We start from the raw sequence: 25,775 nt of genomic DNA, 5'->3' as shown, positions 1-25,775 counted from the left end.
CCCCAGAAATGGGAGGCCCCACGTCCGAGCCCCCCAACTCTGCTTCCTCATCGGAAGGCGTGTCGGTAGGATTGAGGAGGCCCTCGAAGTATTCCCCCCACCGACTCACGACGTAGGTGAGTCCGACTAGCCAGAACCGCTCAGCCTCGCGCACCAGCTCAGGCTCCTTCCCCAGCAGAGAGGTGACGTTCCACGTCCCAAGAGCCAGCTTCAGTAGCCAAGGATCAGACCGCCAAGGTCCCTGCCTTTGGCTGCCGCCCAGCTCACACTGCACCCGACCCCCATGGCCCCTCCCACGGGTGGTGAGCCTGTCGGAAGGGGACCCGTGTCGTTTCTTCGGGCTGTGCCCGACCGAGCCCCACGGGCACAGACCCGGCCACCAGGCGCTCGCCAGCGGGCCCCACCCCTGGGCCTGGCTCCAAGGGGAGTTCCCGGTGACCCGCGTCCGGGTGAAGGAACACGGTGTCCAATCTTCTTTATCATCATAGGGGTTTTTATGAGCTGTTCTTTGTCTGGTCCCTCATCTAGGATCTGTTTGCCATGGGTGACCCTACCAGGGGCTTGAAGCCCCAGACAACATAGCTCCCAGACTCATTGGGGCACGCAAACCCCCCCACCACGGTAAGGTGACAGCTCATGGGGAGGAGAAATATGATCTCTCCTGGTAATTCTCATCAGATTTCTGTCTGCATTATTTTGGATCAGCTGTTTTATATTTGTATTCGTAATATTACGAAGGTGAAAGAAGGCAGTTCTACAAACCTGTTTTATATGCGTGTCCAATGATAAATTCTGGTCCAAATTAACTCCAAGGTTTCTCACTGTAGTACTAGAAACCATGGGAATACCATCTAGAGCAGGGGTGGGCAATTAATTTCTTCAGGGGGCCGCATGAAAAATCTGAAATGTGTTGGAGGGCCGAACCAGCAATGACTCAAATTTAATATTGACTTATGTTTTCTCATTATATTTCTTTTTATAATAAAATATTTAAATCAGATTATTTTGGTAATAAATAAGAATATTTAAATATTTATAAACATGAATTGTGGTTTAGGTTGAAGTGAGAATTAATACTAATTCTATCAAATTAATAGTTAATAACAGTTGCAGTTTAACATTTAGTTCATCCATCTGAGCAGTCACATCAACAGTAAAAGCAAGATCTGCCAGCCAGTCTGCCTCTGAAAGCTGAGGGATGGCATGTCCCTTCCTCACACAGAACTCCTGAATCTCCTCTCTCAGGTCCCAGAAGCTTTTCAGCACTTTTACCAGACTCAGCCACCTGACGGCTGTGTGGTAGGTCACGGTGGTCAGTCTCAGTTTCTTCTAAAAGTGAAACGAACTGTCTATGATTCAGTGCCCTTGATCTGATAAAGTTAACAGTTTAATTACAACATCAACAACGTGATTCACTTGTAACACTGACTTGCATAACACTTCCTGATGTATAATACAATGAAAAAAAGTTAATTTCTGCTCAGAGTTCATTTCTGCCACTTTGTCCTGGATTCGCTTTAACAGACCAACTTTTTTTCCTGTGAGATTTGGACACCCATCTGTTGTCACGCCCACCAGTTCTTCCCATTTCAGCCCCAAGCTTTCGAGACATGCATTTACCTCAGCTAAGAGATCACTCCCCATTGTTGTCCCTTTCATTGACCGCATGTCTGCCAGCTCCTCCGTGATTCTGAAGTCTGCATTCATCCCGCGCATGAAGATGAGCAGCTGGGCAGTGCCCCGTATATCACAGCTCTCATCCAAAGCCAGGGAAAAGTACTCAAAGTCATTCACGCTGTCTTTCAGTTGTAGCACCAGGTTTTTCGCGATGTCCTCAATCCTCCTCGTTACGGTGCGGCGGGAGTGGGAGACGTTCTCAAAAGCGTCTTTTTTCTCGGGACATATTAGCGCAGACAAGTCCACCAAACACTCCTTAATAAACTCTCCATCAGAGAAGGGCTTGCTCTTTCTAGCAATCTTGTGTGAAATAACAAAACTTGTCTTGACTGCAGCACCTCTGGATGGCAAACGTTTTGTAAAAACTGTTTGTTGAGATTGCAGCTTGGCGAGCAACACAGACGACTCAGCTGCGCGCTCTTTTTCTGAAAAGTTATTGTATTTCTCCCCGTGTTTAGTCACGTAGTGACGATGGATATTATACTCCTTTAACACAGCCACTGACACACCACAAACTAAACACACAGCTTTACCTTTTACCTCTGTAAACAAATTTCACTGTCCATGCCTTGTTGAAAACGCGGCATTCTGAATCAACTTTTCTTTTTTTACCATGAGACGACATTTTGTGTGGATCAGGGATTCGGATGCTAGCCACCTGTCACTGTGCGTGCATTCATAAACAATGCGTCAGGCCCTTTCAAAATAAAAGACAGCTGCATCGCATGCACACCAAAATCCGTTTTTATTTTTGACTGGAGGGGGCAGGGGGGCGCGGGCCGGACAGGGACGGGCAAAGGGCCGTATCTGGCCCGCGGGCCGTAAAATGCCCAGGTCTGATCTAGAGGCTCTGGAGCCGCATGCGGCTCTTTCATCCTTATGCAGCTCCACGTGGCTTGGGAAAATAAATGAAAAAGTATCCAATTGAAGTGTATTTTATTTGTGTTAGTATTCTTATGATCTTGAAATATTCAAATAAAATTATATTTTATTAGTTTTCGTCGCTCAAAAGCCGGTATATGCCCGCCAAAACGCTTTGCATTTATCGAGACTTTCAACCGCAGTATGGAGAAATGTAAGAAAAGAAAAATATCTGAAGAAAATAGAACATTCAATGATGCCTGGGTAGATTCATTTGCATTTAACTCTGATGAAAGTGGCTTACCAGTATGCCTAATTTGAGGTGAGAAAGAGACCTTCAACTCGGCGTATTTTTTTTCATTATTATTTTTTTAAGAGTTCAAAATGTTCGAAATGTTTTCATTACATAAATAAAATTTTCTTTTCTCTGTAGCACTTCATGGATTCCATAAGCAACACACTTTAGTTGTTTATATAAAGCGTAAAAGTAGAAAAACAATATCTTCATTTTAGATAGTCAAAAAGTATTTGCAGCTCTCAGTGTCCAACCAGGTCCAAATGGCTCTTTGAGTGTTAAAGGTTTCCAACCCCTGATCTAGAGTAACTATATAGCTAGACAATTTCTCCCCGAAGCGCTCAGGTCCAAAGATAATTACTTCAGTTTTGTCTGAATTTAGAAGCAGACAGTTTTGAGTCATCCAAGTCTTTATGTCTTTAAGACATGCTTGTAGTCTGACTAACCTATTGGTTCCATCTGGTTTTATAGATAAGTACAGCTGAGTATCATCAGCAAAGCAATGGAAATTCGTGCCATGCTGTCTAATAATGTTACCTAATGGAAGCATGTATGAAGTAAAATAATCGGTTCAAACACAGAACCCTGTGGAACTCCATAACTTACTCTGGTGTATGAGGAATTTTCTTTATTTGCTAGAACAAACTGAAATCCATCAGATAAATATGACTTAAACCAGCCTAATGCAGTTCCTTTAATCCCAATAACATGTTCAAGTCTGTGTAATACAATGCTGTGATTGGCCTTATCAAATGCAGCACTAAGATCCAACAGGACAAGCATAGACACAAGTCCACCATTCATAGGCTAAGAGGAGATCATTGGTGACTTTCACCAGTGCTTTTTCTGTACTATGATGCTCTCTTATGAATCCTGACTGAAACTCTTCAAGCAGATTATTTCTGTGTAAATGATCATAAAGTTGAGCAGCAACAATTTTTTCAAGAATTTTAGACAAAAATAGGAGGTTGGATATAGGTCGATAATTAGATAACATTTCTGAGGAGGATCTTGTCAGTTTTGGGCGTACGCCGAAGAATCTCATCCAGTGCGTTGGGGCATACACACTAAGAAGTGTGGCAAAGCGATTTTTGGCCAGGGGGATATGGAGGCTAATCAGTCTTACACTGACGCCCACAGGTGTTACAGTGAGTCTTAGCAGTTGTGTATTCTTTATAGCCAGTCAAACACCATGCAGATGTTGTCCACCTGGAGGATAGCCTTTCCAAAAGAAAGAAACAGAAACAGATCCTTCCTCTGTTAGTGACCCTTCATCAAGGAGCCTGGTTTCACTGAGTGCAGAAATATTGATGTTATAGCGCCTTAGCTCAACCGCGACCGGTGCTGTCCCTCTATGGGGTCTTTTGGTCCTGCCATAGGAGTCCAGCAGGGTCCTGATGTTCCATGTTGCTAGCTTCATGTTGCAAAATTTGTCTTTTTTGTTTCGACCGCATAGGTGGAATGACCCAACAGGTGCGATAACATGTCCAGGTGTGGGTTGAGTGGGCAATATTTAAGCCACCTTTTCTAGGGCCCTCCTCAGATAGAGCAGTGAGCAGTGCGGCCCCTAAACAGGACTTCTCAGTCACACAGGGGTCTGCCGAGAACTGCTGCCACTCAGCCCCAGCTGTTAGTAGCTTATACCCTGTATAGGAACTCCCAGCCCATTCGAACCTGCTCCCGTCGCCAGATACCCCATCGCTGCCAGACTTCAATGAGATGTAAGTCCAGGTAATATCCCCGTGGTCAGAGGTAGATTCCTGTGCAGTAAGTTCTAAAGTGCAGTAGGGGGTGTGCCCTCCCCAATAGCACTATCTTTGCCATGATGAGGTGGATCTGGTGGCATGGGTGGGCTCAAGACAAACAATTCCACATCAAGGCTACAGGAGGCTGCCGGGTCCTAGCTCTGTTAAGGCCCGCCTATTGCGCACCACCAGCGCATTGCTTTTCTCTCAGGGTCAGCTCCCTTAGTCTTACCTTGAGAGGCTGACTCACAAGGCAGTGGGGCTATTTACCCATAGCTGGGGCAGTGGTTTATGGGCTCCAGGGCATGTTCACTCTGTGGTGGCCCTGCACACCACATCTGTGGGATCCACTGCTGCTCTGAGATCACCTGTAGTTTAGCCTGGGGCCACGGGGCACCCAGTTACCGTGTGTCACCGTGAGGAGGCACTGCAGGAGTCCTGGTGGCATAGAGGCTGTGTACTGGCGGGAGACACTTACACACTCAGCTCATCTTTTCACCTCCTGTGAGGGGGCTAGCCAGCGGTGGTAGCTGAAGCAGAGAGTTGCAAGCAGGAAGCAGCATGCAGGATGCCCTAACTACAAGCACTTCTACTACTCTACACTACTACACTAGACGCTTCACACACACACCCTGTGCCACAACACACACACTATACACTATATTGCCAAAAGTATTTGCTCATCTGCCTTAACACGCATATCAACTTAAAGGGAGAGTCTTTTTTTTTTTAAACCTGGACCTTATTTCTGGCATAAAATACGTTCATCTACTCACAGATAACAGTTTGGTGAAAGTCGGCGTCCTTCTTATGCCATTTAGATCACTCGATATCTGCGTATATCCATATAACGGGAGTGAACGAGGGCATTGACAATAATACCACCTGCTGACAGCTGCGCCTGTTACGGCGTTTACTGCTCGGAAGCACGGGACTGCTCGGTCTACACAGCACGCAGTGATATGAAGGGAGACAAAATAGCGCCAAGCGATTGTGAGGTCTGACTTTTTCCTGGAGAGCGATTTTGAGATGCAAATGTATTACTCTTTTGAACGCATATTGTTTTGAGTAGCAAAACGCTTTATTTTTGTGGCCCCAGTCAATTAGCCAGACAACCTTCGTCAACACCAAAACGAGGCCGGAACTCGGATCATAGCACCCAGTGGGGGGTAAGTTAATGTTAAACGATATTGCTAGTATGGGATGTCATACAGCTTCATGTCAAAAGAGGCGAACTATCTCTTTAATAACTGGCTCTGTAGCCTGAACCTCTCATTGATAACATTTTTCAGTGCAATTTCATTTTTTATTTATTTTTTTATTTTTTTATCAGGTGTCCCTGAAATTGTAAAACTAGGCTATTCTAAAATAGCAATTAGATTAACGTTAAGCTACATCCACGTAGATTTGGCTTAGCAATTAATTTGGTAACTGTTTACCTAGGCTACTTAACCAAAGTCCTTCCCAAATTTCACAGGCTGCTGCAGATAAATCAGCAACGCTGTAGTGAACAATGTAGCGATAATCTGCAGTATAACACTATTTACTTTGATTAGTTTGCTAGCGGTACCTGTCGATACGTCCTAAGTTTCCCTTTCACATTACAAAGAGACTGACCTGTCCTTGTGCGTTTTCAAGTGCCTGATGAAGTGTATAACCAAATGTGACAACATACTGCACAGTATGACGTTGTGCAGTATGGTGTTGCCATGGTTAGAGTGGTTTTGATATCAGTGGCTGCACGCTTGCGTGAGGCTATGTTGCGCTAAGCCTGCCATCAGCCTTGTCATACATCGGAATTAATGAAATAAAGATCAGAAATAATAATTCCATGACATGAAGATTGTTTACGACTCCCAAACCTCGAGTCCAAGTCAAGTCTCAAGTCTTTGTTTGTGCGACTCGAGTCACCATCTTTGATGTGTATTACTGAGAGAGAGAGAGAGAGAGAGAAAGAGAGAAAGTAAAAACCTAATGACCTCATTTCAGTCCAGTTTTATTATTTTTTTGTTTTTGTTCAAACTGTAAACTTTATTTGCAATTGAAAACTTCAGGGAGCGATTTATTTCTTTAAGTTTTCTTTTCACTTTATTAGAAATGCTGCTGAGCCTTGGAGCTCCCTGCACTTTTTGTTAGACAATAGACAAAATTCTAAGAAAAAAAACCTTTAACATGTTCTGTTATCTGAAAACCTGTTTAATAAACATATGCTTAAAGGCATTTAAATAAATGTTGGAGTTTGTATTATTCAAAATTTTGCCGCCAATATTTTTACTTTTACTGCAAATTAATATCGGCTCCAAATATCGGTTATCGGTTCCTTGCCTACTAATAATCGGTATCGATACCTGAAAAAACCATGGTGGTCTATCTCAATGTCTCTATATCTCATTTATAGGAATTTCTGAATAGAAAAATATACAGAAATGTATTCAGTAATGGTGCCACGACTGTAAAATAAGATGGCAGAATGAACATGTTTGGGCTCTGTGGTTAAGAGGTTTTTCTGTTCTCAGGACAAGACCAGAATGAGTTTTGGAGTTCTCCATGGTCAATAATAAGATTTAATTAAAATATTTGGAGAGCTTTGGAGAACTTCAAACAGATCTGTCCTCATAATGAAAACATTTGAATAAAAAAGATTTATTATAAAGTTTTTCAGTGAGATACTCTTAAACTAATCAGTTATATTTACTGTCTAATATAGTAAACGCCGATGTCATCAGTGAATCACTGTGCACCTGGTGTCAGTAGTCTGAGTCCCAGTGGATGGACCAATCAGGGAGGCTATTTTTTCTAGTCTTTCCCCTCACTCAGCCTGCAGCCTCCAGCAGGGAGTATGTGCGTTTCTGTTCGACCCCACTGGTAGGTTCAGCCAGAGGCTAAGGGTTCAAGAGCCACCACAACCACACATTTTTCTCTGCCCTCTCCTAAGCATGGCTGTGCATGCTTGTCTGTCAACAGCCTTTATGTCCCTAATGGAGCTTTCTGTGTATGTTAACATGCAGAGAAGTTGACTCAAAGTTTAGTCACGCAGAAAATGGAAAAATGCTCCTCTGCACCTGAAATAACTAATACAGGTATATAATAACCATTACCCAACCCAACATAACATAACCCAATAACCATTCCCACACATATGCACTCATATGTATACACACACACACACACACACACACACACACACACACACACACACACACACACACACACACACACAGTGAGGGGTTTAATGCATCTACATTTATGCGTCCCATCTGTCTGCAGGTGGCCACACTGCCTCTTAGAAGCAGCCATGAGTTTCAAATAGGCAGCTGGGCTGAAATGTTGCCCTGCCTCTCCTCAGTCAGGCACCACCCAGCCGTAACAAATGCTCAAATAGCAAAGATAATTTTTTTCTAAATGTTTGTTAAAGTGTGCTACACCACCTGCTGAAGACGAATACACTTTCTCGATCTGTTAGTTATACTTCTTCATCACCACCTATCGTGTTTTATATATTGCAAGTTTGAAAGGGGACATTCTGTGATTGTACTGTGTGGCCTCTTTGTGGACCCCCCCCTCTGTATTCAAGATAAACACAAGAAACTTGTGCTAAAGAAATATAATGGACCAGACTCTATGGACCCTATACCCCCTATATAGATCAGTGAGCAGTGCTTGATATTGGCTTACATCAGATACAGAATAGATTTTAAAGTTCTGCTACTCGTCTTCAAATCACGGAATGGTTATATATATTATATATCTATATACCAGAGGTTGCGCTAGACTTTTTCGTTGACCGTCATTTTGACTGACAGGGTCGTAAAAATCCTGTCATAATCTATTTTTACTTCACTTTAATTTTAAAAATGATATAAACTAGAAGTACTGAAGTTTAAATGGTCTTGTTCCAAGGTGTATTTGTCTCGTGATAATAATGACATATTCAATAGCATTTAATTTTTATTCCTTTTTAATTAATATTTGGTCCGAACAAGCTGAACAGAGAATCCACACCGCGCCATCACACATCAAGCAGATGTATAGCAGACAAAAACACTGATTGTGGCCCCAGTAGCTACATATGATCAATGAAATCAAACGATTGGACTTTAAATATGAACAGTTCACCTGCTGTGGCCTGAACGCAGTCTCACGCCTTCCTCCTAGTCCGCATGGACTTGAATTGCATGCCCGCTTGTGTGTAATCAAATGTCTCAAGTGGGATTGCTGCAGAGGCTGTTGTCATGAGGTTTTGGACTTTTGACGATTTCTCATGACTGGTTTGATGTTGTTCTGAATCCGTGCTCTGCTGCCACACTGGAGACCGGAATTACAAGCGCCACTTCAGCGAAAGTTTTGAAATCAGGAAACTTTTCTCCAAGTGAAGTTATCAGAATCGGCAAGACTGTCGAGGGAAGCCAACGAGGTCATGCATCAAGAGAGAAGTTAGATAATTAATATGCTCACTGGCCACCAAGTGGTCATGGGTGTGAATTGCAATCTGTCAAAATGACATATGGCTTTCAGATTTTTCTGTCTCCGTTTTTGAAAAATATTCGGTTAACGCGACCCCCTGATATATACAGAAAGTGGTCACATGAAGCTGAAGAAGCCTTACAGGGTTGTTTTGATGCAACCAATTGGATTTCTCTTTGTAAGCCACATGGAGAGGACATTAATGCCATGACTGAGTGTGTGACTGACTATATAAACTTCTGTGTGGACAACACCATCCCCACCAGAACAGTGAGATGCTTCCCTAATAACAAACCCTGGATCACCAGTGAGCTAAAGGAACTATTGAACAAGAAAAAAAGAGCCTTTAGGGAGCGAGACAGGGAGTTACTGAGGAGTATACAGAAGCAGCTCAAAGTCAAGATCAGAGAGAGCAAGGAGGTGTATAGAAAGAAGCTTGAGAGTAAACTGCAGAGGAACAATATCAGAGATGTGTGGTCAGGAATTAAGAAGATCACAGGCCTCAAACAGAGGGAGGATCGGATGGATGGAAGTCTGGACAGAGCAAATGAGCTGAACACATTCTTCAACAGGTTCAGTTCAGGAACAAGCTCACCATCCTCCCCTCCTGTTCCCAGCCAAAGAGACATCCCACCCTCCTCTGACCCACAGCTTTCCTGTAACATCTCCACCTCCACCTCAGTCATGGATTCTTCTGCTTCCACTAAGTTTGTCTTCAACCCAATCAGGAGATGCTGCTGTCCCCTTTGCCTCCCCCTCCCACTTTTCTGTTTCTAGAAGTCAGGTGAAGAGGCAGTTGGAGAGACTGAACCGGAACAAGGCTGCAGGTCCAGATGGTGTCAGCCCCCGAGTCCTGAAGGCCTGTGCAGAGCAGCTCTGTTGGATTCTGCAACACCTTTTCAACCTTAGCTTGACCCAAGAGAAGGTACCACTGTTGTGGAAGACATCCTGTCTGGTTCCGGTACCAAAGAAAACTCACCCTTCAGACATCAATGACTACAGACCTGTTGCCCTGACATCCCGCATCATGAAGGTCCTGGAGAGACTCCTGTTGACCCACCTGTGTAAGCAAACCAGCACATATCAGGACCCCCTGCAGTTTGCTTATCGCCATGGAGTTGGAGTTGAAAATGCTATCATACACCTGCTTCAACAAACCCAATTTCATCTGGACAAAGCAGGCAGCACTGTGATGATCATGTTCTTTGATTTCTCCAGTGCATTTAACACAATTCAGCCTGATCTGCTTTGTCTGAAACTCCAGAAGACTCAGGTGGAGGCCTCAACAATCACCTGGATTAATGACTACCTGACAAACAGACCACAGTTTGTCAGACTGAAGAATTGTGTGTCTAACCAGGTGATCAGAAGCACAGGAGCACCACAGGGGACTGTACTCTCACCATTCCTTTTCACTCTGTACACTTCAGACTTCCAGTACAAGTCAGACTCCTGTCATCTACAGAAATATTCAGATGACTCTGCAGTTGTCGGGTGTATCAGAGATGGACAAGAAGCTGAGTACAGAGAGCTGGTGGACCGCTTTGTGGCATGGTGTGGGAACAATCATCTCATCTTGAATGTTAACAAAACAAAGGAGATGATTGTAGATTTCAGGAGAAACAGGGTCAGATCAAACCCTGTTTCCATCATGGGAGAAGAAGTGGAGGTGGTTGAGGAATATAAATACCTTGGTGTTCATCTGGACAACAGACTGGACTGGAGACACAACAGTGAAGCCATCTACAAGAAAGGACAGAGCAGACTGTACTTCTTGAGGAAGCTAAGGTCCTTCAAGGTTTGCAACAAGATGTTGCAGATCTTCTACAAGTCTGTTGTTGAGAGCGTCATTTCCTCTTGCGTCATCTGTTGGGGCAGCAGCATCAGAACCAGGGACCTAAAAATACTCAACAACCTGATAAGGAAGGCTGGTTCTGTTCTGGGGACGACTGTGGAACCTCTGGAGACAATAATGCAAAGAGGGATTTTGCATAAAATCAAGAGAATTATGGACAACCCTGAACATCCTCTCCATGAGACTGTTATCGGAAAACAGAGTCTCTTCAGTCAAAGGCTTCTTCAGTTTGGATGCAAAACGGACCGCTACAGGAAATCTTTCCTGCCCACAGCTATCAGCATCAATAATAACTCCTTGATTTAATTGAGCTACATCAACATTTAATTTCCCTCTGGGATAAATAAAGTATTTTTGAATTGAATTGAATTGAATTGAACAAATGCTAGTAAACAATGCAACAGCAATTGACCAAGCCAAAGATGTTTAATATTGCACTGGTGTAATAGTATAAACAGAATAGAATATAGACGGACAGAGATGTAAACAGAATTGCTTTGGTAATAAATATATATGTATATACACAGATTGCCCATTAGGGGGGCAGGGCCAAGAACAGTTTTTTGTATTGCACGTTTGAGTTCAAGGCCACAATTGCTTTGGGATAAAAACTGTTTTTTAAGCGATTTGTCCTGGTTTTCATTGCTCTGTATGTCCTGCCTGATGGCAAAAGCTGGAAGAGACAATGACCGGGGTGTGAAGAGTCTTTTGCTGTCCATTGCAGTGAATGTCAATTGTTTTCCTGCGGCATCTGGAGATGTAAATCTGCTCCAGGGTGGGGAGGGGGCAGCCTATTGTTTTCTCTGCTGCCCTAACGATCCAGTGGAGCGCCTTCTTCTCTGAGGCTATGGCTACACGAAAACGAAACAAGGGTTTTTTTGAAAACGGGTACGAAAATGATTGCGACCACACAGGGAAGCTTCTGTGTCCACATGGAAACGCAACGCTTGCTGAAAACGATGCAGTACACACGAAACACCTCTAGGTGCGCTGTAAGCCACCCCCTACCGGTTACACCAGAACAATAGAAGAAGCAATGCGCATGCGTGTACGCCCCTACTTCTACCAGCGCGAAGCTCACGTTGTTCCTTCAACAACGCCGCTGTAGTTAGCAGTGTCTGCAGCAGTGCTGCTATCAATTTTGTGGGGTCCATGATGATCGCTGTCTGTCCTTGTTGTGTTGTCGTCTTCTTCCGGATTTTGAATGGAAGCCGCTTTTTGTTCTGGTCACTGACGTATGTGTATACGTCACTGGCGTTGGCCATGTGGCTGTGACGCAGATGTAAACGAATCCGTTTTGGCTGTAACAATGGAAACGAAACAATGCCGTTCTCAGATCTTTCCACTCTGGAACCCGTTTTCCAAAACTATCGTTTTGGGGTAGTGGGAACGCCGGCTCCGTGTGGCCGCGACAGCCAAACGATAAGCAAAAGTATCATTTACAGTGAAAAACGTTTTTGTGTAGCCGTAGCCTGAGGATGTGCTGCTTCCGTACCGTACATACAGTCTATACATGACCTCACTCTCTATGGAGCAGTGATAGAAGGCCAGGAGCAAATCTTGGGGGGCAGTTCTTCCTGTGGATTATCAGAAAATACAGTCTCTGCTGCGACTTCTTCGGCAGCTCCTTGGTGTTGGTACTCCAGGTAAGGTTGTTCTCCAACTCCATGCTGAGAAACCTGAACACCGGGACCCTCTCCACACAGGCCCAGCTGATGATGAGTGGCTGAATGTCAGTTTGGTGTTTTCTGAAGTATAACCAGCTCTTTTGTTTTGGTGGTGTTGAGGAGCAGATTGTTATCTTGGCAACTCTCTGACAGCCGCTCCACCTCGTCCCTATATGCCAGCTCACTAGGGATGGGAACTGAAAACCGGTTCTTGTTGAGAACCGGTTCACAGTGTTTCAATTCCTTGGAATCGTTTGGCGATTTTGCAAACGATTCCCTTATCTTTTCCAGTGGGTGCGAATGACGTCGTGGCGAGTCCAGTGAAGCCAGCAGTCAACAGTAAACATGGCACGCAAGCGGTACAAACGCTCGAAAGTTTGATTACACATCCCTAAAAAAGACGACAACAGGGCAACTTGCAAAGTGAATATTTCACCAAAGGGAGGAAATACTACCAACATGCAATAACTATGAATGAATGTCGTGTTTTCGATCTGCTCCGGACTAACGTTGGTGAATCTGAACCCAGCAACAGCAACGTTAGCAACGTTAGCATGTCCTTGGCTAACACTGCAGGTAACTAACTAACTAACAAACACTGCCTATCATGTTAGCGCCATTTGCCTCATTGTAAAACCTGCTGTTAGTAACGGTTAAGGTTAAATGAATGCCTTCTCATGCATTACATTTAGATGAAATCATGAGAGACAGAGCCTGACTGGCTCAGAGCCAGAGGCTGGTGGTACTACCTCCAGTTCACCTCTACCTCCAGCTTCTCCTTTCACCAGAGCAGGGAAGAGTTCAATTACCCAGGCCATGATAGACCAATGTGGACCTCACCGTTGTTGGGTTTGTGAGGTCATGACTCGTGTCACTTCTAAACTAAACAAAGTTGATGCTAATCGACCGGTTTGTTGTCCTTTTTCTCCAAATGAGAATCGATAAGGGAACCGATAAAGAACCGAATCGTTAAGCACAATCGAAAATGGAATTGGAATCGTAAAAATCTTATCAATTCCCATCCCTACAGCTCACCCTTCTCGCCCGAGATGAGTCCGACCTCGATCGTGTCATCTGCGAACTTCACGATCTTGTTGCTGAGGTGGGTGGAGACACAGTCATACGTGTACAGGGTGTAAAGGAGTGGGCTAAGCACACAACCTTGTGGCGAGCCGGTGTTCAAACTGACAGCAGTGGAGGTGTGGGAACCCAGTCTGACCCTCTGGGAGCGGCCTGATAGAAAGTCCAAAATCCAGCTACAGGTTAGTGGTGGAAGCCCAAAGTCCATCAGCTAGGACACCAGTCATTGTGGGAGGATGATGTTAAACGCCAAGCTGAAATCCACAAAGAGCCTTCTGACGTAGCTCCCCTGCTACTCCAAGTGGGTCAGTGCAGCGTGAAGTGCTGTAGATACAGCGCCCTCCATGGACCTCTTTGCTTTGTAAGCAAATTGAGGGTCCAGCTCAGCAGCTCATTGTGTCTTAGCGTTTTTCTTGTTTCTTGTTTGTCATCAATATATTCACTGTTAGATCGATTCTTTCAATGGAAGATCAAGAACAAGCCAGAGGATTCTCAAATTAAATAAAGTGTTTATTGGTAGTCACATGGTAAGCATATCAGCGCTGGGCTCAGTGGAACAGAGCTACCGCAGGAAATCCGTCAGACTGAGCCTCAATTTCCGGGTATCATTTATAATTTATAGCCTCATAGGTTGGACTCACACTCGACCGAGTATAATTGGACATGAGTAGGTTCAACATGCTTCGTCATATTCTCTGGATCAGCCAAACAATGTGTGTGTGTGAATCTGCACCTGCTTTCCCAGGCTAATTGTTTTGTCTTCCCATTCCTGGATAACTTTAGGTCATCGTGGAAAAGTACAGAGACTATTTCATTCATAATGTCTAAGAACAAAGCCAATTTTTACATTCACCATTGTCGATATATACCCTGGACACTTTGAAAAAGTTTTTTAAACTGATTTCCATCTGACTTCTGCCTACCTGTGCGGTGCGCTCACGGTCCTCATCTCTGGACGCCGGTAAATGAAAAAACTATCAATCAGATCTGACAAATATGGACATATACAATACATATGGATAAGAAAACACAAGTTCCATATTTTTTTATAACAATCTCCAGCCCAGCTCACTGACTTTATTATTATATTATACTGTATACATGTGTGCAGATGCACAGAAAGTGTTGTCCCCCACCTCCCCAGCAGATTTTTTTTTTTTTTTTTACTAGTCAGACCACTTGCCTGCTGCTTCATCTGGTTCATTTGTGGGTTGCATTTTGCGAGCTGTTTCTGCTCGATCCCTTCTCACAACAGGGCAAAACTATTTGAGCATCTGAAGCAATTAAATTCCTTGACTTCAATGAAAACCATTGTCTGTCCTTGTTAATAAAACCACGTTGTTGAAAGAATGCAGAAATATCATGGCTGACTCTCCCTACTAAAGATGTTTTCTCTCAGAAAAATACCACTTGAAAGTTGGACCAGAAAGCTTCTCTGGATTCTATTAAAGTAGTAGTCTATTGCACTATTATGTCAGCTTTATGCAAACCTACTTAAAGATTCTACAGAAGTTTCAAGTATTGGATATTGTCATTGTTTCAGAAAAAACGTCTAGAGATTTCTCCTTGCTGCCTAAACCTTTCTAAAAACAAATTAAGAGTGACAATTGGTAGAATCAAAAATCATCTCATTCTTATTAACCTTGTTACTCATCATACTTTTCAGTTCTTTTTTCCAGAGGTAAAATCTATCTCACAAGCAGCAGTATAAGCACCACAGACTTTTAAATCTTCCCTCAAGACACTACTACAGCTGAATACAAAGCTGCAAATTTGGCATGTGCAAAAAATCACACAGGATGAATACATGTGAAGATTAGATTAATCCACCAGGGGGTTCCATGTAGGGACAAAAGTCCAGTAATTATAAGAGCTTGTTCCTTACCATCTGTTATTGAGTTTGCTCTGATGAAGTACGGAAAAATGTAATCTGATCAGCAGAGATGCTGAAGAGACAACTCTCTTTTCCGTATGCAGGCAAGTTGCGTTTGTCTGGACAACCTCTGTAAAGTTTCAAAGGCTCTTACATTTTTCTTTTTATGGTGCGAAGTGTGTTGTGAATTCTTTGTTTCTATCTAGTGCATCTCATCACATCTCCCAGCCTCTTTCACTTGCTAACCCTGGTTTTAATCAAAGGGTCATATATATTCTGAATATATTTTCTATTTGTCCCTAGCATCATTTTTGGAAACTGTTCACATAATTTTTTAAAAAAGAATAAAAGAAAGCATAATGTTTTTCACAAAAAAAGACCATGGTATGTGGTATCAGTTCTATGGAAAATTTGTGTTGTTCTGATTTGCGCCCACATTATTTAAACATTTTTATGAAAAGCTAAGAAATTTGGTTTGAGTTACAACAACAATATCCATTTCATCATCCTCTGAGCTGTAAAGCTGTTCAACATACTTGGCTGTTAATATGTGGAAACCATTGCCTGTTGTGACAGAAACTGTTGTGATAGACACAATGCAAAATATGGCTGAGCAGAGCTGTGCAAACAAACATGAATGTGAACAATGCATGGGGTTAAAATAACCAAACTGTGCTGTTTTTGGCCACTGCTTTAATGGACATAAAACAATCTGAACAGTAACAGATTGTCCTGAAGCCCAATCTCATTGTAAAAGGAAAACTTTAGCCATTGATTCCTGCTCAAAGACACAATTTTTGATGCTGTCCTCCACCACAATTTCACTAAGTATAAATAAAAACAAAGTAAAATAAGAAATCGCTCAAGTTGTCTTCTCATACACTCGGCACATTTACAGTCATGCTCAATAGAAATTAAAAGACAAATGAGGGGAAAAAAAGAAAAATAAATTGAAAGAATACAAATACATAAATAACATTTAAAAAAGAGAAGAAATTCCATAACAATACATAAATACATTGATTTAAAAACAAACAAAAAATATATAACTAAATAGATTGTATAAAAAACATTTATTAGTTTTTAATTGCTTTTTTGGCATTTATCTTGCATGGTGGTGTTGTGGTGAGCACCATCAGCTCACAGTGAGAGGCTTCCAGGTTCAGCTCCCGGCTGGGGCCTTTCTGCGTGGAGTTTGCATGTTGTACCTGTGTATGCGTGGGTTCTATCTGGGTACTCCGTTGAAAAACATGCATGTTAGGTTAATCGGTGTCTCTAAAATTGTCCTTAGGGGTGAGTGTGTGCGTGTGTTGTTGTTTGTCACGTTTGTCTCTATGTGGCCCTGTGATGGACTGGTGGCCTGTCCAGGGTGTGCCCCCCCTCTCGCCCAATGACCGCTGGGATAGGCTCCAGCCCCCCCGCGACCCGACTGACGGATTAAGCGGGTATAGAAAATGGATGGTGGATGGCATTTATCTTTATATTGCACGTTCTCCCCGTGCATGTGTGGGTTTTCTCTGGGTATTCTGGCTTCCTTCCACCATCCATAAACATGCGTGTCAGATTATTTGGTGTTTCTAATTTTTCCATAGGAGTGAGTGTGAGTGTGAGTGGTCGACCCGACCACTACATAGACTGCTTTTATGGTCAAATACCAACATAGATATGCAGCTTCCCAAAATAAAAGAAAAGAAAAACACCTACCTTTTATATACATTTTACAATTTGCTCGTTTGTTAGCTTACTCTAACTATTCTTGAAAAAGGAGAAAAGCATGTTAACACCTTCGTCTGATGGCTCAGTCAACATGTCTGCACCATGCTACACGTGCTAAAAAATGTAGTTTTATGTATGTCTCTTTATCTGGATTTCATAAAGAGAAAACAGCTATGATGAACAAGTTTTTACTCGTGTTTTGTCCAGGTTTAAAATGCAAATGCCCTTTTTGAGTTCCACATGCCTGACTGAATTATCTAGTCATTTAAGAACAAGTCTCTTTATCTTGCTCCTCTTGTTTGCATTCCCTGCAGCCATTGAAACACAGAGTACCAGTTCTGAGGAGCTTGTCCCCAGCCCACCATCCCCACCGCCCCCTCCTAGAGTCTACAAACCCTGCTTCGTCTGCCAGGACAAGTCCTCCGGATACCACTATGGTGTCAGTGCGTGTGAGGGCTGCAAGGTAGGATTCTGGTACACAAAGAGAATTTCACACAACCGTCTTCATTTTGAAGGGAGGAATGAAGTGGTTTGGGTTTCCTTTCCTTCTTGTTTTTCATTTTCAAACCAATTTTATATTCTTCTCATTCATATAGTTTCCACAGATTATTCCACTTGGATGTATTTCATTCAACTAAAACTTGCAAGCAACATTGATGCATTTCATATTAGCTTATTGTAATTTCAACTGTACTAGCATATATGACGCCATTACATAACTGCAATATAGTAACACAAAAATATATTTGAGTCAAGTGTGAAAATTCTTGATTAATAGAAAATTGCACTTTCACTTCCAAAACTTGTCAGGTCCACTTCTTTTACTGTACATCCATTGTTTCGAGCTTTCAAAAGCAGGATGGAGCCTCGTAAGAAACCTGTGGCCATACTCACATTTATATGAAAAAAACATCCATGTTTGTCACAGTTTGTGTGTAGTGGTGGAGGACAAAAATGCAGACTAAAAGAATAAGTTAATTTTTACTAACCAAAACCAAAGGAAACCCCCCCCCCCCAAAAAAAACAACAACAACAACAACAACAATCATCTGGCAAATGAAAACAGAAAACCATACTTTTTAAACCATTTTTTTAAAACCATTTTAAACCTGGACAAAACATGAGCGAATAATATGTGGTTTACCATAGCAGTTGGGTTATCAAAGGTGTGAAGCTGGTAAACACAGGAAGCGAAGCTGAACACGCAAAACTACTTACCAATTAAGACTGGAAGTGACAAAGCCACAAATGCATCCAAAACTACAGATCATGACAGGAATTCAACCATGTTTTTTACATGTCAAAAGAATGGCGCTTTTTCAATTATGTCATTACAGCTGCTACATCTACAATGGTTTATTGGCTACAATTACAAAACTGACTAATTAACATACTCACTCCCAATATTAGGGATGGGAATCAAGAACCGGTTCCCAGTGTTTCAATTCCTTGGAATCGTTTGGCGATTTTGCAAACGATTCCCTTATCAATTCCAGTGGGCGCGAATGACGTCACCACGCAACGTTGCGTGGCGAGTCCAGTGCAGCCAGCAGTCAACAGTAAACATGGCGCCCAAGCGGTACAAACGCTCGAAAGTTTGATTACACTTCCCTAAAAAAGACGACAACAGGGCAACTTGCAAAGTGAATATTTCACCAAAGGGAGGAAATACTACCAACATGCAATAACTATGAATGAGTGTCGCGTTTTCGATCTGCTCCGGAGTAACGTTGGTGAATCTGAACCCAGCAACGTTAGCAACGTTAGCATGTCCTTGGCTAACACTGCAGGTAACTAACTAACTAACAAACACTGCCTATCATGTTAGGACCATTTGCCTCATTGTAAAACCTGCTGTTAGTAACGGTTAAGGTTAAATGAATGCCTTCTCAGGCATTACATTTAGATGAAATCATGAGAGGCAGAGCCTGACTGGCTCAGAGCCAGAGGCTGGTGGTACTACCCCCAGTTCACCTCTACCTCCAGCTTCTCCTTTCACCAGAGCAGGGAAGAGTTAAATTACCCAGGCCAGGATAGACCAATGTGGACCTCACCGTTGTTGGGTTTGTAAGGTCATGACCACATTAGCTGGGGCCTTTCTTTATGGAGTTTGCATATTCTCCCTGTGTATACGTTGGTTTTCTCCGGGTATTCCGGCTTCCTCCCACCATTCAAAAACATGCATGTTAGGTTCATCTGTGATTCTAAATTGTCCTTAGGAGTGAGTGTGAGCGTGCATAGTTGTTTGTCTCGTTTGTCTCTGTGTGGCCCTGTGATGGACTGGTGACCCCTCCCAGGTGTATTCCACCTTTTTTTCCGATGGCAGCTGGGATAGGCTCTAGTCCCCCCGCGACCTTGAACTGGCAAAGAAAAAAACAAAACAAAACAATTGAATAAACAGAATAAAGAATGAAGTAAGTTTGACAGCGTGAGAAAATGGAAGTGACAAAGTGTAGCAGGATGAAAAGAGAAAACACCTGGGAATGAGGGTGAGGGAAAAGATCATCCTTGAAAGATCATCCTTGAATCAACTTGAATAATTTGAAGCTTCATAGTTGAAACAAAAAACCGAGCCAGTTGTCATTACTGGTTTTCATTTTATGTATTTGACTACCGTATGCTCAAACTTCCTCGTTCAGTTTGAACACAATGATTTCCTGAATTGTACATCACAGTACATTTTTTTTCCATCTTCAAATGTTGATTTTGGAATTGGCTTGAGTAATTCAAAGTCACATTATTAATCAGCACAAATCACTTCATCTTTATAAGTTAAAATGAATGTAACTCTGTGGGAAGCAGAGTTGTAAAAGAACAAAAAAAAACAACCGCCTGTTTTCTTTCTCACCTCTGTGAGAGGCTTGCTGTATTGATGCTTGGCTTTAATCATCCTGTTTTTGCAGTACTTTATTATGTGCAGCAGTAAAAAACATTAGAGGCATGCGATGAAATCTGATTGAGTTTGCTTTTTGGCTGAGCTGCCCTTTCAATACATGACAGTTCCTCAGCTCAGTCTCTGACTGACATTCTCAAATGTTCTACTTTTTGAAATTCTTTCCAACATCTGCCTTGTCTGTCTTTTCCCAATTCCAGCAGCTGTTGCTAGGCAACTGCTCACGCCTGCCTGCACATATATACGCAGATATATAAACAACATTCAGTGAAGGGGCTGCTCAGAGTGGATGTTGGAGTCTATTTTAGTGAGACAGTACAGATAAGTAGAGCTTGTACAAGTACATGTGTACGGGACTCAGTGGAATCGATAATGTATCGCAGTGAGGATTTTCAGACAACATGTTGTGCATTTGTTGCAGACAGGCTCTATTCTGCCATTCAGGGTGATGCAGTTTTCTCCTATGCAGTCAGACTGAGATGCAATGTCCACCCCCCTCCCCATCTCTATAATTGAAGCAGTGGAATGCCAGGAATCCTTTGGAATTTTTGGCCTAGACAGAGGTGTTGATCAGCTCACTCACCAGGCTCTGGGTCAAACTGAGTTCTCTGTAGACTCCAATTTTCCACAATGACCCAACAAGAGCCTGTTGTGACTTGTGACTTACCTGCTCTGGCCTTTTTATATAGGAGAAGAAAAAAATTAGTTAGTTATTTGTTTATTTGTGACAGGACTCTGCATATTAATAAACATACAATGTAAATATGCCAGATTTAGCTCCAAGGCTAATTTCCATCTGCAGTCCTGCTGTTCACACTAAAATCAAGACAAGACAAAGACAAAAACAGGAAACAAGAAAACAAAGCGTACAACATTCCATATAACTTAACCACATCACAAGATATACAACAAATGACCTGTTATGGTACGAATACCATACCGAAAAACCATATCAACACAATTTTGTCGCACAGTAGTTTCAGACATTAAAATGCATCTGATTGGCAAATAATGTTTTACCCTCCTATACAAGAATACATTTATTAAAGTGCATCTGGTACTATATTAAAGTGCATTTATCCTAAAGTGCTATTTTTAAAGTGCACGGAATAAAGTGCCAACTAATTTTAAGAATTACAGAATCTCTACAGTCCTCATTGTGGTGTGTGTAAACAGTCCAATAGCTGATACACATACAGCACACATAAGTGAACAATCATGGTCACATAAATGGATCTTACATACATGAGTGAGGGAGTGAGCTGTAGAGAATGACAGATGGTAAACGGAGTAAAATCACCATCAAAATGTTTCTAAGGACACAAACAGTTTAGAATGTCTTCTATTTCATTCCTTCAGCTATATAAGACTGAATAGTTCAAGTCAAGGCAGTGACATTCTGACTCAAGAAGATTTCAAGCAGCGACTTATTCCTTTTTTTTCTGTGTCATGTTTCCGTCTCCATGGCAAAGCCATTGTTGTCTGCAGTGCAAAGGGGCAGGGCCTCTCCACCGGACAGATGCAACCAAGCATGTTGTACAGCTGTAGACATTTAGACAACAAGAAGAGCTTTTCACTCCTCAGTGAATGTGCCAATTAGAGCCAGAAATAGACTCAAAGACAGAGATGGAGAGTGTATGTGTATACGCTTGGTGGGCTCTGCAGAGTGGCACTGGTTCAAGAAAACTCTGGCTCAAAAGAAGACCAGCCCTCGCTGTGTAAATAAGTGTTTTACTAATGAGTGTCATTGAGACACTAATGAGTGTCCAAACATTTCTTGGTTTTCCTAAGCCCTTACAGTAACACATTATTCATGTGGAATTATTACTGTGAGGTTTGACAAAGGTGTATCTTACTACTCACTAAAGGCAGACAACATAAAAAAGCAACCTTATGATTATAAGAAAAGTTTCAGTGCAATCTGTTGGTTTCCTTAACTAGGAAATTGTTTTTGAATTGGCTCTATATGGACGAATTGGATTATTTTTTGAATAATTATGATTACAATTAATTGAATTCCAATTGGCTTGAATTGGACTTTATTATCTAAGTGCCTTGAGATGACATTTGTTGTATTTGGCGCTATATAAATAAAAATTAATTTAATTTAAGTTAATTATAAGAGTAGTTCCTTCTAATTCAACTTAAACTTAAATTTTTTTCAGTGAATACATTTTTTACTCAGATTAAAATTTGTGTTTCACTGGTGTCTAAGGTCACTTTTTTACTCATTGATAAGTCAAATGTATCATTTATCATTTCTAAAATGCATTACATTATAACATGGGCACTTAACAGCGTGTATGTTCTTCCAGAATGTCAGTTTGTTGTTTTGTCAGAATATGTCAGAACTGGTCATTTATTTAAACGAGATAATGAATGAAGTGCACTGTGTATAAACCTTGTCCTTTTAGCCTATATTTGTCTATTGCTGGTTATGTTAAACTAAAGCCACTCTCCTGGCTATTTGGCAATATTGGGAATTACAGAAAGCTGCTATTTCTACTGACATCTGATGTAAAAAGTTGAATTTCTTTACAGAAAATATTTTTATGTCTGCCCTCTTTTTTGCATTAATGATGTGCACACTTATTTATTCAAACCCAATATTTTCGAACAGCTGTTTGTCATCTCAGGAATTTTTGTCTGTCCCTTTGTTTGTCTTATCTGTCACAGTGATCACCTCACTCTCCTCCAATATAATTCTGCTTGGTGATTTTAATATCCATATGGACAATTACAATCAGGCTCTCTCCAAGGATTTTACATCTTGCCTGGACAGTTTTGTTTTTCAAACAGAACTTTGACTTCCCGACCCACTCTAAAAGCCATATATTAGTTCTGGTATCACTCCTCTAAACTGTTCTGCTGATGACCTTCCCATTTCTCATCACATGTTAATATCATTCAATGCTAGCTTAACACTTTCCAAATTCAAACAATCACGGCTCATTTCTTTTCACAACATCAAAAATATTAATTTAGCAGCTCTCACCACAGGCATGAACAGCCAGTCAACTGGTTACCCACTACAACGATGGCTTCCATTCCCTGTTGAATTCACTTGCTCCTGTTAAAACTTGGACTGTATCGTTTACCCACTCTGCTCCCTGGTTCACACCCCATCTACACCAACTCAAGGGACGTGAACTAGAGCGGGTCTTCAAAAAGAAATGGACTCTCTGTTCACAAACAAATGTATCATACCCAAATCCTTCTCTACAAAGACACCCTCTCCTCAGTTAAATCGCAATATTACGCAGGTCTAATCAGGGCTGGTGATTCCATGCCCCCTTCTTCTCAAGTGTTCTCTAGCTTCCAACCTCTGCTGCTGACATTTTGGACCTCACCCAGAAATCTAAAACATCTACCTGTCAGCTTGGCCTACTCCTTTAGTCACTACTTGTCTCCTCTCCTTGTTACCCTTGATAACTGCCATCATTCACTCCTCCATCACATCTGGTTCTGTACCATCCACTCTTAAATCTGCCGCTGTTACACCTATACTCAAAAAATGTGGTTCAGACCCCAGTGACTTCAACAATCTACGACCGATCTCTAACCTACCATTTCTCTCCAAGACTCTGGAAAAAAAACAGGTACACGCACATCTTCATAACAATAACCTTTACGAACAGTTCCAGTCTGGATTCCGCCCACGTCACAGCACAGAAACAGCCCTCCTCAAAATCACTAACGACCTCCTGATGGCAGCTGACTCCGGACTAATATCCATCCTCATCGTCCTCGACCTGAGTGCGGCCTTTGACACCGTCTCCCACACCACCCTTCTTGACAGATTAACATCTACTGGCATTTCGGGCACACCCCTCGACTGGTTTAAATCTTATCTCTCTGGCCGCATTCAGTTAATCCAGTTGAAAACCTTCACTTCCCAACCATCTCCCCTCTCATCTGGTGTTCCCCAAGGCTCTGTACTCGGCCCTATCCTGTTCATCATCTCTCTCCTTCCCCTCGGTCAGATTTTGCGCAGATTCAACATCCATGTCCATTGTTACGTGGACGACACCCAGCTCTACCTTTCTACCAAACCCACCTCCACTTTCCCGCCCTCCTTCCTCTGTGACTGCTTACAAGAAATGAAAACCTGGTTTTCTTCTAATTTTCTGAAACTCAACAGTGACAAAACAGAGGTTCTCCTCATTGGTTCCAAATCCACTCTTACTGTCACTCCAAGTTTCACCGTCCCCATTGATAACTCCTCTGTTTCCCCCTCCCTACAGGTTAAGAGTCTGGGTGTGTCGTCCTTGCCAGTACTTTCTCATTTCATACCCACATCAATAACTATTAGCCTATTAACATCTACGCAACATTTATTAAATTTATTTTATTTATTTTATTTATTTATTTATTAAAACACTAAAAACACTCCGACGTGGACAGAGCTACTGAATTGACCGCTGCTCTCGTCAGCGCTGGAAGCCTGACTGAATGCATTGTCATGTCAATGTGGAAAATGTTTGCAAAGACTCTTAACTGTGACCAAGAATACCAAACCTTTACTAAAGACTGTTAATGCCTATTCTTAACCAAGCACTTTTAATGCTTAACAAATAAGTGCAATTGTAAAGCAAAGGAAGTAAAAACACAAACAAAAAAAGCAATTGAAATAAGCAATGCCAAGGTTTGTCTCAAGTAAGAATCGCATGCTTGGGAGTTTGGTGTCTATCTCCCTCAGACCAACCTTATGTGGTCTATTTTACCTGTTGATGAGCCATCAGTTGCTATTACTATTGGTGCAGCCATAGGCAGCTGTAAAGTGGCTCACTATTCTAAAAATTGATGGTAAATGAGAGACTTGTGCATTGAAAACAGAATCAAAGGGCTTTTGACCAAGCTTATGTTGGTATGAGATGTTAGTATGAGGTATGTTTGGGTATGAGAATATGTTGAAGAAGATGTAGCATTCCATTCCATTACATTAGGGTCATTTTGCAGACGCTTTTATCCAAAGCGACTTACAATAAGTGTGTTACACATCGGTAGGCAAAAGAACTTCAGGTCACAAGAAATCATAAGTGCATTTCCTTCCAAAACCTCTTTTCTTGCGACATGCAAACACATTTCTGTTTCCCACCATCTCAATGCTACTTAGTAGCTTAAAGGCGGGGTAGGGGATCTTTTTCTGGAACATTTTTTTATATATTGCTTGAAATACTCTTCACACCTTCATTGCAACCAATTAATTAAAAGTTTTGACACAAAAATGAAAAGTTTTAGTGGCCTCTAGAACGTACAATCTTGGAAAAACACTATCCAATCATTGTGAACGGACCGTTCACAATGATTGGATACTGATGCCGTCTATCAAACTGCAATCTGCTCCTCCCTCCCCCTCCCCCTCCCCTCCACCTCCTTCCCCCTGTGCGCGTACCCTGCTCCGTGAACGATGCTTGGCAGGAAGCTAAACTAGAGCCAGCTTGGCTAGCACCTAGCATTATTAAACGTATAGTTAGCATAAACTAAATACTAAATACGACAACGATCGATGCTTGCTGTCAGAACAGCGCTTGTGCACCTTCGTGCTCGTGCGCGTTCATGTACCTAGAGGCGTGCCTTCGGGGGGAAAGTGGAGAAAAGGGTTGGGACTTTTTACCTGTGTATTTTCAAAATGCAGCTTCGCTGGAC

General features: G+C 42.1%; 1 protein-coding gene across 2 annotated transcripts in view; it reads left to right on the top strand.

The window, feature by feature from the left end:
* The window catches only part of LOC142367122 (retinoic acid receptor alpha-A-like), a 239,131-nt gene that overhangs the window by 99,163 nt on the left and 114,193 nt on the right, over positions 1 to 25,775 (top strand). For both annotated transcript variants that reach the window (XM_075449061.1, XM_075449062.1), the window contains exon 2: positions 17,548 to 17,696. In XM_075449061.1, the coding sequence (XP_075305176.1) occupies positions 17,548 to 17,696 (149 nt within the window). The remainder of the gene's footprint in view (positions 1 to 17,547; positions 17,697 to 25,775) is intronic.

The sequence above is a fragment of the Odontesthes bonariensis genome, chromosome 18 (genome assembly GCF_027942865.1).
Source record: "Odontesthes bonariensis isolate fOdoBon6 chromosome 18, fOdoBon6.hap1, whole genome shotgun sequence".
In the NCBI taxonomy this organism is placed as follows: domain Eukaryota; kingdom Metazoa; phylum Chordata; class Actinopteri; order Atheriniformes; family Atherinopsidae; genus Odontesthes; species Odontesthes bonariensis.
Note: the sequence above shows the minus strand (reverse complement) of the source record. Positions and strands in the feature narration are given on the sequence as shown.